Genomic DNA, 15,082 nt, shown 5'->3' with positions numbered 1-15,082 from the left:
GCTCAGGTAGGTAGGTAGGTAGGGTAGAGATAGGTACCTACGTACGAGGCCGCCTCGTCCTCAGACCGGATGGTGTAGTAGTGCATACGCGCGCGCATACACGCACATACACACGTGGACGTATACATAAACCTCGATAGCATGACGACAGGCAAGGGTTACGTGTGTGCGGATGAGCGGGTGTACTCAGGGGGTGGCGTAATATAGAGAGCGGCTAAAGGCGGACGTAATTTCCTGCCCGCCTGACAACGCTGCAGACATGTTTGCGCAACTAACACACGCAACCTACTTAGAGCCTACATGTGTCCCTACGACAATGCGCCAACACACGGCTAATCTATTCCTAGCAGGTACGCGAGAGATGATGGTAGGTGTATTGCGCATGCGTATGTGTGTATTTTCTGTACGCGTATATGTGCGTACGTGCGACACTGTGCGCGATTGCGCGCGCGCGCGCGTTCTAGCTTGCGATCCGGTCTGCAACATCTATACTGTGGCCCGAGGGTCTTTGATCGGAGCACTGAGGAAGGATGAGGAAGGATATCCAATGATGAAGAGAGAGAAAGACAGAGGGAGAAAGAGAGAATCAGGACGATGGATGCAAGCTTGCAAGGAAGTAGTTGCACATATTAATTCGGCCGCTTGTCGATCGACTTCGACATAGTATACTGGATGGACGGAGCATTAATTCTTCAGATTAAAATGCTGCAATTCAATTTATGTTTCTTCAAAATACTTCTCCCTTTTTGAATATACAAGTCTTATTACAAAACATTTCGTCAAAGTTAACAATACAAACAGATTGCAAATGTATCAAACTCTCTTCGATAGCTCTTCGACAATTTATTCTTTAATACATCTCTTCTGAGCTTTTGATTATGATTGCATAATCTCAAGAGGTTTATTATGTAGTCAATATTATGAAGATTTCTGCAGGGAATTCCGACATTTTCAGTTGAGCACAACTGATCTATGCGGCGGATACCGTCTCGTATCTGGCGCACGCCAGTTGCAAAGGATGATGTCCTGGGGTGTAAGCTGGTGAAAGTTGAATCGCACATTGGCAAGGAGCACGGGGTTCTTGTCCAAATACTGACTCACTGCGACAACAGTGGATACAGATCACTACCACTATCTTCATCTACGTCATAACGATGAACAGCGGGGTTGAACTCAGCTGATTGCCTGGTATCGTTCGTAAAGAAAAAACAGCTGGTTATTTGTTGTCACGTGCGAGACAAAGAAATGTATATCAACTGACATAAGCATGTAATAAGGAAAGAAAAGAGAAAAAAACTTAACTACCAAATATATCGCGGTGATTATTATTTAATATTTTTATCAAAAGAATATTTTTTAATTTATATAAAAAAACATGTACAGCAATGCTTTGGCATTGTTTAAATTTCTTGGAAGATTCTCCGAAAATCCTACGAGGATGTGTCATGTAGAGTAGCGTGTCAGTCGAATCCTCAAAGCAGGGGTGTGCAGGGGCTTAAATCGTTAGGGCGCGTGTTAGGGTGAGAATTAAGTGTGTCGGCTTACAATAATATGGGCTAATGCTATGCAAAACAGAGCCTTCGCACGGTTTCTCTTCACCCGATGCAAACTTTCGGCGGATCCCTCGATTTTTAAGAAATAATCTAATTGCATCTGTTATAAAAATAAAAAAAAAAACAAAACAAAAGAAATATAGAATAGAATTTCTGGTTTCCTTCGTTATATAAACCGTTATATTAAAGTACTCTCTCTCTCTCTCTCTCTCTTTCTCTCTCTTATAACGACTTTTCATATATTTTCTCTCAAGTGCGATATATCTTCCCTGCGAGAATATTCCAGGATATTACGGGCAATTTCAGGATATCTCATCTATTTCACTTGAACGCACAGAGGAGTACACGCTATTGTTCGCTCTTTTAATGTTTCGGGGATATTCCTCGGAGAATATCTGTACGGCACCCAGAGGATGTCCTTAGGCTATTTGAAATGCCAGTGGCGTAACTGGGGCGCGGTTACTATGTCTCGAGTCGTAAATGTCAACTCGACACGGAGGCGTGTCGCGTAATATCAATTTGTTACCGTTACATATAACGTCCTTTATGCTGCGCGATCCGTAATTAGTTGTTGTATCATTTTCGCTGCATTTGGTAAATACACATTATTTACATTCTTCATAGCCGCACATCATACGTCGATTACATTATTCCTCCATTAAGCGAACAAGCGAACGGAAAATTACATTCTCGCACGCAAGCTGCTTGTCTCGTTTCGCAATTTCCATATAATCTGATCGCGAATGACGAAACCAGGGTTAGTTAGGTTCTTCTTCAATGACATTTTTCTCGCACGCATTTTTATACGCATGCGCGTGCACGCGTATATAATCGCGATATGTAATCAGGTTCCATTGGCGGGGCCTGACCGTTTCCAGCTTCCAGCGTAACTTTGAATCCCCCGATGCCAGCCAACGCAATATCATCGGCCCTGTCATTATCTTTTTCCCCGTAAATGTTGAATGTAAATGCAGGCAATATCGCAATGTTGGCGCCAATGGTCCGCGCTTGAGTGACTGGTGCTGATTGATGTTGCGATGTTTGGCCAGAGGGTTGTTTCTGCGCACCCCACCCCCAGAACGGACCCAATAAGCACCTCACGCATACACGCGCGCGCGTGCACACGCGTGCTCGTCCACCTACGCTTAGCTTCCCTGAAGGAGGTGGTACCATTGTTTACACGAGCTGCAGCCCGTCTGTCGCGAAACCTCTTCCGACCATCCTCCGCCATATCCCTTGGGGTTGAGAAGAACGTAGGGGGAAGAAGGTGGGAAAGGGAGCTGGCTTTAAACCACCCCTGTTGAACGGCCGCCGACACACGACCGACGACATCAATTTGTCGGATTTGAATCATAGCTAGCGACGAATTGATCGCCCACGATATTGCCGAGTTGTCGAGTTTGCGTGCGAGTGTCTTTCACGAAAAGCAGGCAGATCGTATTATTATCATTTATCGTTATAATATTAATAAATATTTTGATAACTATTTTTTCAAACAGCTTAGTGATCAAAGTGTTGAAAACAATATATGTAGAAACAATATTTTTTTATATATAATACCCTGTATAATCTGCAATATTTCTGCTGGTGACTGAACAATCTTCATTAACAGAATCGCATGATAAAAAGTGTATATTTATCAACCATCTCTCTTTCTTTCTCTTTCTCTTTCTCTCTCTCTCTCTCTCTCTCTCTCTCTCTCTCTCTCTCTCTCTCTCTCTCTCTCTCTCTCTCTCTCTCTCTCTCTCTCTCTCGCAATAGTCCATTTCATTGCATAGTTATCAAAGCAAAAAAAGGCAGTGAAAAAATAGATACAAATCCCAGTGGATGAGCATGGAGATCGTTGGAGTGCGGAAACAGCAGCGATTGAATAAACAAAACTGTTTACCGGTAAACGCAATAATTGTCTGATATTTCCTAGCAGCCGAGCCACGCATGATTCAGTGTCTAATATTCGCTGCGAGCATTATCTCAATCGGATGTTCCACGCTGAAAACACAATGTCCTTTAACGGTCGATTAAATTTTTCAAAGAATTCCTCATGATGCTTCTCTTTGAAGAATGTAATATACCAAAATATACTTAAAACATATTTAATTTTCTGCTACATGTTTACATTTATGATAACCAATAGTGAGTTTTATAATAATTTTAGCTTTAAATTGTTAATTAGTAATCGATGAGTGATAGTTATATTAAATCGTCCTAAAGTATGGATGGGTAATATATATATAAATTTAATAAATATATATATATATATATATATATATATATATCCCAATCTAGTAATATATCAATCTATATTTAGCATATAAAAAATCACTTTTGAGCCTTTGGAAACTAGATTTGTTAGTGACTATATATGAAGAAATGTCAGAAATGTTCAGTGGCGCGCGCGTATGTTTCGGATTTTATCTCGCGACTACAAAAACGATAATGAAATTCGCGCGACCGGCTATATGACACCGAATTAAAATCGAGTTAAAATCACTCGCGCGTTCGTTAAAACTCGTCCAACGAATGACGATATATCGCCCCGATCCTGGTTTGACCCGAACTCTCATATGTCCCCCTCCCCGCATCCCTCACCCTCCGTCGCCCGATCCGCACCCCGCCCGCTACCCGAAAGTGCATTAATTATACGAATGTGGACGTGCGCGTGGTACGGGAATATTTTAATCTACTTAAAAAGCCATCCGTTTGAAAGTAATTATCGCGATGAAATTAAAATGTCAACGGGGACGACGAGCTCGCTCTTGTTTGTGCTTCGCGATCGCCGCTCGCGTCCTGTTTACCTGCAAATCTAACTAATCTAAATGGTAATGCGACAGAATTACGATACGCGGCCGGTAGTTGTCCCTCCCCTTCCCCCCTTCGCCCTCGAAGCCCTCCTAGTCCATCGACTCATCCACGACCTCTCCGCTTCCCCCTCCCTTCTCATCGTATTGTCATCACCGACGCGTTAATAAACATTTTTCGCTCGTAAAAATGTGCACCCGTTGACTTTTGGAGCGTGCGATGGATTTTAAATTCCTGATGAGCTGAATTATTCAAAGCTAAATTTACAACAAGTGTAAAAAAGAGATAGCGATAATGAGAAGGCGATAATGTTTTTACACTGGGAATTCATTAACATGTTAACTAGTTGTACTGCTAATAACGTGACGATTGTCTTGATATAAAGTTAATATTATGATATTTGTATTTATATTGATGTTGAAAATATGACGATATTGAAATTCTACATGATATTTACTTTCAAATGCGAATGACTTTTTAAGTTGATTAAAATATTTCTCTGTACTACAAATGCTCTGTACTAAATTTAATTTTTAAATGGCTCAAATATATATATATTTAATAGCTCGAATATTTAATCTTTTAATCGCACGTGTCAATCTCTTTGTAATATCATATAATTTTGCATAAGCAAAACAAACGTACGTAAACAGTGTTTGATTTTTGTATAGTTCCTTGGGTTGTCGCATCGACATTTCACGACAACGACGCAAAAGCGAGGACAGGGATTCGCGCAAATGGCGTCATCTCGTCTTCGTATGTGAGACCTCGAACATTTCCTGCGAGAAAAATGCAGCACGCATCGGGCATCACGGCCAATTCCAATATTTACAGAAACTCTGGCGACGAAAGTTTCACACGATTTACAGGTAAAAGCAGAAACGTCCGCGTTGATTTAACGATTTCTTCAACGCGCCGCGAGAATAGGCCCCACGCGTAGCAAGTGACATGTGTATGCAGATAATGCCTAATATTCGATCATCTTGTTGGTGCAATATCTTACTTGCAAATGCGAATAGAAAATAATGAAACTCAAACAAATTCTGTTGAAGAGAGTTTGTCAATTGTTTAAAGTTGTCTTTCGCATAAGATGAGAGAGAATAACGTTTCTCTTAACACTTCCACTTCTCGTTTGACATTTCCTCGCTCGATTACGCTCTTGCTTAAAAATTATAAGCATCATATATTTTATATATTTTATATATATATATATATATATATATATATATATATATATATATAATATATGTACTTATTTTTAGACGTGTCTCGCATTTTTTTTTTTTTTTTTTTTTTAATTTACAAATCTTTTTTACAATTAGCGTTTGGAAATTGCAATTTTTTTCAGTTTCATGAAAAACTAAAATTTGCTGAAGAATCCGTAAGAATTAATGAATCTTTTTTTTATTACGCAGACACGTGCTTATCCCACAAATGCGCAATATCACGATCGCGCGGACGCGCGCGCGCGCGCGCGCATATAGTCGGGCCATCCGGAAATCTTGGCGAAACGGCAAGACGACGCTGGGAGCGTATGCCGGCGAATGGCCAAAAGCGGCCTTCACGGGGGTGGAGCTGCAGGTCCAGCAATCGACCGCGTGAAATCGACCACCTCGCACTACTCCTCCACCCGCTCCCTCCTCATCGCCCCGTTCCATCCTCTTCCTCCGCATACCACCGTCCTGCGAGATTCCCTCCCCGCCGCTCCCTCCTGCCGCCGTTCCTCCCTGCGATTCCACTATCCACCCTCGTGCTCGTTGTATTATCGTACGGCCGCACAGGCTAGCCCCTACATCGTCAACATGTCCGGAACAAGCAAGCGCAATCCCACACACATACACACCCCGCCGACGTACACGCGGACACGAAGGCGCGTATGATTGTGTGTGATAGCGTATGCTTCGGGGTACGCAAGAGCACTATCGCCCCGGCAATGTACCGCGTCGGTGTGTGACGTGATTAAACCGCCCGTTTCTACCTCCTCCTCCCCCCAACCCCCCTCCCGCCTTCCTCGTCCTTCCTACCCTCCGCTCGCAGGGAGCAACCACCCTCGCCCGCTCTCGCCGCATCAACCACCCTCCCCCCGTCCCCCGGTTCCTCTCTACCACCCTCTCTGGCCACCAACCTCCTCGTCCTCCTCCTCCTATTCTCCCCGGCGGCGCGCGCTCACTCGTCGACAACTGCCGGCGGCCAACATGGCCGCCGCTAATTAGCGCCTAATTATTATTTATTGCATCGGACCCGCGACTCATTCTCCCCCTTTGCCCTCTGCCCGCCTCCCCCCTGCTCCCCCCACCCCCGATGCCCACGCCGCAATGCCGACCGTTGCGACACACCACGTAATATGACCGGCACTACTCTCCGCCTGGTTGCCCTCGGGCGAAAAGCCAATCGGGGCCAGGGTACGCGATCCGGCACACGCCCGAAATCAATCTGGGTTGTCAACGAACGAGCGGACAATTTCGCAGCTCCACGTTTGCTACGTGGTGTTTAGGAGAGAGAGAGAGAGCTGATTGCAAAGTCTGCGCGATCATTTACATCTATCTGGTTACCCACTCTTCTAGCATTCTCTTCAACTGACTCGACTAAAAAAATCTCAATATTTATATAATTGAAAAACAAAAAGAAATATCAGTTTCCTCGATATGATAACTTGACATTTCTAACAATAATTTGAACTTTTTTTTTTTTTTTAAACTCTGCATATTTTTCCTTTTCTCTTTCTCTCTTTCTTGCTTCTACCTAAAAGCTTTGAGATTGAGCTAAAGGAGAAAGAATGACTGAGATTTAAGGATAGAAATATTAAAGGTAACTTATAAAGATTACGTTTTGCGATTGTGAGCTTGTACTCTGCTTCAGTTCTCCCTTCTAATGAATTAGGACTGCGCAATTTTTGAAGGTCGAGTGTCAACCACGGTTTCCGAATCCGCGGACAGTTTGTGAAGAGGCGTGGTAGAGAAGGGGGAGGAGAGGGAAGAAAAGGGGGTGGTAGGAGAGGGGTGAGTTGCGGCCGGATCGGTTGAGTTAAGTCGGTTGAGTTAGGTCGAGTCGAGCAGAGGTACCAACAGGGCGGTCGCAAATATTGGTATTTGGCAAAGACTATCCTTGATCCGTGTCGCTCTTTCTCTTCCTCTACACCTCCTTGTCATCTCGCTCTTCTGGCCACGCGTACATTCTCTCTCTCTCATTCTCGCATCGGGCCCCGCGCACTTCACCCTCTCTTTCACCGCCAATCGTTCTCGCCAATATAATCTGAGAATGAGACGTCGACCAAATATTTTTCGTGACTTTACCTCGGACATTTCATAAATTTATATTTACGGAAAAAAACACCCCTTCATTAATGCGTATATATGGATAATTAGTCATGTTCAGATAAGAAATTGAAGATTTTTCGATAATGTTATATTAACGATAGCTTAATTAACTCTTGAGAATAAAAATGAAATAATGAAGAAGAAACAAATTAAAAGTTTATCTCAAACAAAAGTCTAAAATTTATGTCTTGAATATTTATCTAAAAAGACGACATAGATAAAACATTGTTATTTATTTATTTACTAATCAATTACTAATTTCTCTCAAGTAAAACTTATAATACTTGCTTCTTTATTAAGATATCTTTCACTGTATACGATATATTATAATTACAATGATTATACAATACCTGTAATAATATTTATCGTTGGATGCTACGTTATATATAATGCTCGCCACCGTTTATAACCGGTTGAATACATGATATATTAAAGCGGTTAATATTGCTAACACATAGCTAATATTCCAGAGATACATACTCAACATTAATTGGTGTTATTCCAGAACTTAAGGTAAGTAAAGGCGTTACTATTTATTTAGGCGCGCGTTATCGCCTTCTCAACGCCGAGAAATCTTCTAGATAGTCTTCCTCAACCTTGGTTTCAGTTGTGACTATGCATGTTGCGGTATCTTTCTTTCATTAGGCTTACTTCACACTCGAATGAACGTTTAACAATGTTTTCAATGATATAACAATAGATATTTCAAACAAAACGATCTATCAAGTTTATCTAATCTGTTAGCCTAATCTGACAATGAGATATATTTTACTAATATAAGCGGTGCTTATATTACTTAACGCGTTTCCTAAACAACCGAAACATCTTTAAACTTTAATTAAAACGAACAATAGAGAGGATTGATTAATAATTTAAATTATCACAAATCAAAACAATCAAGCCAATCAAATCAATATAATATAGAAAATAAAGGATTGCTAAGAAGGCTGACTCGCATGTGTGAAAAGCTATTTGCGGTTCTGAGAGGTTGTAAAAGTTCTTGAAAAGAAGATACGGTCTCAAAGAAAGAAAGAGAGAGAGAGAGAGACGCAAAGGTTAGACAGAAAAAAGTATCACGGTACAGAATAAACACGTGACTACAAAGTCTAATCTTGAAGCCGTATGATAACGCAAAGAGATAACGTTAGTCCGGACATGACTAGTTATGAGAAATATGTTGTCCGAATTCACGCTGACCATCGACCAACAAGATTATATTGTACTTGTCACAGCTTAAGCTCTGTCATTATTTCGACAAAAAAAAATAATCTCAGACAGTTTGTTACCTGCCTATTAAATCATTTTTTTCCTATTACTTTCTAAACATAATCTCAGGCGATTTATTACCTGCCTTTACATACAATTTTCCGTTAAAATATTTTTTTAGCTGACTACTATAAAAACAGAATTTTTAGAATAAATTCTCTCTCTTTTCTCTTAAGTCTATAAAATTATATAATACACTATAAATTTCTACATTTTTACCGCTTACTGAATTATCATTTATATTGCTTCCTATTATATTTTCAATTCTCTCCGTTATATGAAAAATTAAGGGATGAACTCGATGATCGTTCATCGAGCAACCGGCCGATATATTCGTTGATGCATCAGAATGCGTGACGCGCACCGATGCTCTTAACTCGCGGATGGCGATTCGCACATTCTGATTCCGATTTCAGGCTGGCGCTTCGATATTTACCCGTCGTGGATGCTAACGATGCCGATAGGTTTGCGTGGGTTTGCGTAGAGCTCGCGTAGCGTTTATTCACGTTAACGAGGCCGTTAAACGCGGCGAGATGTAACTTCCACGGAATTCGACGTGCGCGCAGGTAAGTCCCAAAAGGAGGAAGCGCGGCTATATATCTTGCGATATATATCATATGTCGACACCAATAGGTTCCTATACGTAACAATGCATCTCCTAATTGGTTCGAGATGTGGGCCTGCTCTTTGTTGTGCGACCCTTAACGGTTCGGTTTTCAACTGACCTACTGCGACGTGTCGTATACGATGACTTTAGCGTGACAATTATCCGCCTTTACGATCGACCACCGTTGTTTCGTTAAGCTCTCAACAGGACATTAAAATATGGAGGAATTTCGGGAGCACCACAAGGTAACTTTGACATTCATCGTGAATTTTAAATTAGCAGAACTCTACGCGATTTTACAAAATTCTTATGTTATGTAATCATTTTTTATATAAATATTTATTCCGCTATCATTCAGTACAGTCTCTCTAGAATCAACTATCATTTTCGCAAATTAAGTTTACTAAATATTAACGAATAAAAAAATACTTTTCTCCTTCTGCTTTTATACATTTCTCTATCCCATAGGACCGTTTTACGTAAAAGCGTAATGTTGAGTGTAATAATAAATAAAAAACAGATCTCACGACGACCACTCGTTATCGCTCACACCGGAAGTGATCGTTGCCTCGTGACACGTGTCAAGAATCGACCCACACGAACGTGGCGATGAAGAACGATCGCGAGCATCTTGATATGAATCGAAAACACCTGCGGCACGCGCCCGGACATTCAAAACGCAACGCGACGCATCTATGCGTGCATCGCCCCTCCCCTCTCACCTTGTACCCTCTCTTCCCAGTTGCGATGACGTCAGGAATGCATCGAGACGAAGGAGAAGAATGATTATTCCGAACGCACGCAGGAGGTCAGATGACGAAAGAGCCTCACGAAAGAAGGGTGTAAAGTGGGCCTTAATAAATGGCGCCTGATTGGCGAACAATACGCGCCGCATTCTTTCGTCGTCTCGAGTTCGGTCCCATTCATGAGATCCACTTGTTCATTGAAATATTTATAACAGGCCGACGATGAGATAATGCAAGGCAGAGACGTACATCCACGCGTCCTTTGTGCTTCACCGTGTGCGGACACCTTTTCTCGCGTCGATCGCGAGATTATAAAGTGCGGGGTTGTTAACCCCGGTGAACTTGGTGTCGTGTCAAGCCTCATTTATTCATTACACGCGCCTCTCTTATTGAATTTTATTTATTTCCACATATTAATTGTCCATCCAATATATAGATAACTTTTAATCGTAAACATGTTAATCCAACTTAATTATTATTAATTTTAAAAATTTGTATCCCTCGCGTGAAATTATTTTCTCGTTGGAAAATCGAAGACGAGCTGTTCACCACGATATTCCTTTCTCTACCAAGGCAAAGTAGTTAATAGCTTTTGCAGGATTCCAATTTAATTCTCGGGGAGTCGTAATCCTCATGAAAGATTACGAAATTAATCCCTGAAAAGATCGAAACCACACGCAAGGCTAGCCAACTACGACGGGAATACGTTTCCTTCCCGTCGATATGTTCGGTCGAAAACGATTCACGCACGTCAGACGCAACGGGTGATTATCCTGTCGCTAATTGATTAGTTGGGATAGTCGTCGAACATATGTTGGTCATCTTTACGATTCTATATACGAGCTCGTTTCGCCGCCCTTAATCCGTACAGGGTCCGAACGAGAGAAACCTCCCCTCTTCTTCACCGCGTCTACCGTTTTGTATTACGTAACGTGTAATTTACGGACAAAAGAATACGTTGTTGTGCCGCTGCTTACGATATACCAGCTCATTGTTGTGCGACAACAATGCTCGGCTCTTGCCGTATAGTGCCCGGGTATACGCTAGGTGAAATATTCATCGCCAATGGGATTGCTATTCTATGAGCCGACGGTGTTAGGCGAACGTGAGAAATTACAGTGGCTGATTACTTACTGACGAATCGGACCCCGTAACACGAGCCGTATATAAATAGAAATTAAAGTGCGAGTAATTATTAATTAAAGAACCAAGCGAAAGAATGATTAAAGATCGATGATGTGAACTTTTCCAAAGTACATAAAAATATTAGATATATCAGATAAATATTACTGATTTGTAAAGCTATAATTACGCGATATTAACATAAGCATATTAGTTAAAAGATAATTATAATTTAACAAAAATAATCTATCTGTAAACTGTAAATTTTTTATTTCTGCAATCAAAATTATAACGACGACCGAATGTCGGCGTAAAATCCCAATCTTCCGCTCCACCTGCGAATAAAATCAAAACGTTAGATACAATTAACGGGAAATCATCGATTCCGATACTTTCGAGATCGACAAATCTGTTCCCATGAAATTAACCTTCCGGCCGGCCGAGATCGCGATCCTGTTAAGGCGAGACTGCTTCAAACGATGCGACTAAATCCACGATCCTGGATCTCGTAATCTCGTGGGGGATGATCCAGAGAGGAACCGCACCCGCGTATTGCGAGAATCTTTGTTGGTAGGTATGTATCGCGCGGACCGATTTGTCCGTCGATTAGCTACGGCCGGTGCATCGGTTCGGTTTTAAAAGACTTTGGTGAACTAGCCCCGGGCAAGATTTCCGAGGTTGTTCGCACCGACTCGCCTTTTATCCGGTCACTTTCGCAACCTATTACGTTGCACTGGATTCACCGTGAAGAAGAAGTTGGCGTGACTAATCGCGTGGGAGTAAGAATTATTTTTTAAACCAGATGTTTTTATCGCAGCTTTATAATTATGCGTCTCGGTTCTACTTTCTTCGTTCATCTTCACTCTTCTTTCCTTTTTTTCGAGTGACAATATAAAGAACAATTCAAGATTAAAAGCGATATCATGCGACATTAATTCCGACAGAGTGTCCTTACGATGAATGAAAACTGACCAGAATAAATAGAAGAAAAATTATACGCAAACATATTTTGTATTATAATTTATATCAGCAATAAATGTACTCACAAATACAAAACATCACAAATGAAAGTAGCGTATAAAAACGTTTTTGTCGATTTAAGTAATATCATCATTCGTTTATATTTTATTTCAGTGTTTGTTGAAATCATATGCTGTGCAAACAAATATTGAATAATTTAATAAGAATTATATAAATGGAGTGGGGTGAAGGGGCGAGGAAATCTTCTCATATTTCTAATTTAGGAATGCTTAATGACTTTCGGTATGGGTTCGTCGGCAAGAAACCGCCTGTTTGGCGACCACGAAGTCGGTTTGGGTAATTTAGGTCGCGGTACCGGATCTGATTGTTTGCGATCTCTGTCACGGGTCGAAGATCGTTTTCGTCGTCGTCGTCGTCCTTTAGTTTCGGTGGACCTGTTAGGTGTCTTTTTCTTACTATTCTTTTTCTTCTTTGTTCTCGTGTTTCTGCTAGCAATATTATGTTTCAAGTTTGTGGTCTGATGAAAATCAGGATCAAATCTATCCAAATAATAATAATAATATATATACATTTATATGAAATGCTAAAAAAAAAAGAGTGATATTGAATCATTTAAATACTTGAGATTTAACTTTTGAGATTTAAATATTGCAATAAATTATCTGTCGCGTACGTAAGATAACGCCTATTTCTATAATAATTTATATACTGAAACTTTTTTTAGAAATCAATTTTAATTTTACAATTAAAGTAATAATTTATAATTTATTGTCTCCGTGAAAATTATTTCGTACGATCTCTAATCATTTTCAGGTTATATATTGACATAATTTTTATATAGTCATATTATTCGAATTTAGTTTATACTTTAAATAAATGTAAAGAATTTACAACGTGACAGAATTTATTGGAGAGCCGTTACTTTCGCAGACGGAATTATATAAACTTCTTGTGAATTTTTCCCTCAAATTATTTGCCCGTAGAACTTTCGCGTAAAAAAGGTACCTGAATTTATTTCTCTTCTTAGCGAGTATACCGAAGTCCAGACCACGACGCAGAGCGACGGCGATGTCTCTCTGAAGAGTTTTGCCGGCCGTGATGTTATATTTCTCGCTGATGTGCGTCATAATCTCTTTTTCAGAAAAGCCATCGGGTGGCTGCTCGGTACGAAGTAGATCGTAAACGAGGACAGATCGACGTACCATTCTTGCTATCGGCGTACTTATCACAAGAATATTTACAATAACCGAACATAATCAGCCGACTCTTAACAAATAATAAAGATAAAAACCGAAGCTCGTTGAAGTTTGATGCATCTATTATAAGTGACAAAGTTCACGAAAACACGCACACATACATGTGAAAAGCATATATGTAATTTTATATACATATAAATGACACTTAAAATTCTGCTGATAATGATCGCGGTAATTAATTTTCCAAAAATACATTTTATCCTTTGTTACTTTCATTGCCTTATATATAATCGAGCAAATTATTTTTCAACCGTATAATATCTTTAATCTATCCTTATATATGTCACAAAATAGAGAACCTTTATATTAAGTGTGTCACGTGTCATTGGTAACATAATTCTTATTGATTATCATCATTATCTCCATCGCGTGCATCATGCAAATGGCGAATATGACGTTTGTATATCGATCTGCATATTTGCCAGCGAGTTTTTATATATAAATCGATCGCACATCCACATGTAACGCGCTCGTTTTTTAGCACATATATGTAAAGATTTTATATATATATATGTATATATATATGTATATACATATTACATATATGCATATATATATATATTATACGTATCTTCCCAGAATTTTCTGTTCCAGTGCTTAGAGCAGCCCCGTTATTTGCCAAAAGGGATGCGGAGAATTTTAGAAGAAGCTTGGGGTTGAGGCCTAAGTCGAAGAAAGAGAGGGAAAAAAACGATCTCGCGGTATCTAGAAAGAGAAAATCCGCTCAGAGATGGCCGGCGACTCTGATTTCCGTCGGGAGTTTTGCCCTATCGAACCGGAGCAACCGAGGCGAAGCAGCCTTTAATCATTCGATTGCCTACGCTCCGGAGATCTTTCTTCCTGCCATCGGCGGTGCTGATATCCAGGATACGGCAACATCCGCGCACGGTGGCTGTTTGCTTATCATTCTGACGATGGGACGTCACGGAGAACGGTAGATTAATCCGCGACGTTTTGCTGCGAAAGCAGATTCGTATTTAGTTTATTGTTAGCGTTTATTGTGCATACTGAGCTTTCCAAGAAGATGTGTCAAAACCGTCGGATATTTCAAGATAGAAACTTGGTATCAATTTTTCTTAATTTTTCAAAAAGAAATATTTGTTATAATCTAATAAGGTCGTTCATATTGTCCGAAAATATTGACAATGTTTTTTTTTTTAATCAATGCTTTCTGATTTAAATATTATAAACCATTTTAAAAGTGACTAAATTATTTCTTTTAATGTAAAATGCAAACCTTCTAATTGGAAATAATTGCAAGAAATGAAAATATTTTTATACGAAAAACGAAATGTCAAAGATCACTATTTCCAATTTCGTTCTTTCCTTCTATCAACTGAATGTTACGTAGCAGCATTAAGAACAAAAAGAGACGATGACCTTATTGTATTAGCAGCGACAGTAAAATACATATATTTGCGCAAATTGTTAAATA

The 15,082-nt window shown here is 40.2% G+C and overlaps 1 protein-coding gene across 3 annotated transcripts in view; it reads left to right on the top strand.

Annotated features, from left to right (window-relative positions):
- LOC140668294 (uncharacterized) overlaps nucleotides 1-14,760 on the top strand; it is a 46,405-nt gene extending 31,645 nt beyond the window's left edge. The window contains exons 4-5 of one of the 3 annotated variants that reach the window (XM_072897186.1): nucleotides 5,024-5,221; nucleotides 14,242-14,760. In XM_072897186.1, the coding sequence (XP_072753287.1) occupies nucleotides 5,024-5,221; nucleotides 14,242-14,585 (542 nt within the window). In that variant the 3' untranslated portion in view covers nucleotides 14,586-14,760. Of the gene's footprint in view, nucleotides 1-5,023; nucleotides 5,222-5,767; nucleotides 7,772-14,226 lie in introns of those variants that run through there. The other 2 variants (XM_072897185.1, XM_072897184.1) reach the window with 2 other exon arrangements.
- Nucleotides 14,761-15,082: the final 322 nt, after the last annotated feature.

Source organism: Anoplolepis gracilipes, chromosome 8 (genome assembly GCF_047496725.1).
Source record: "Anoplolepis gracilipes chromosome 8, ASM4749672v1, whole genome shotgun sequence".
NCBI lineage: Eukaryota > Metazoa > Arthropoda > Insecta > Hymenoptera > Formicidae > Anoplolepis > Anoplolepis gracilipes.
This window is presented reverse-complemented; position numbering and strand designations above follow the sequence as displayed.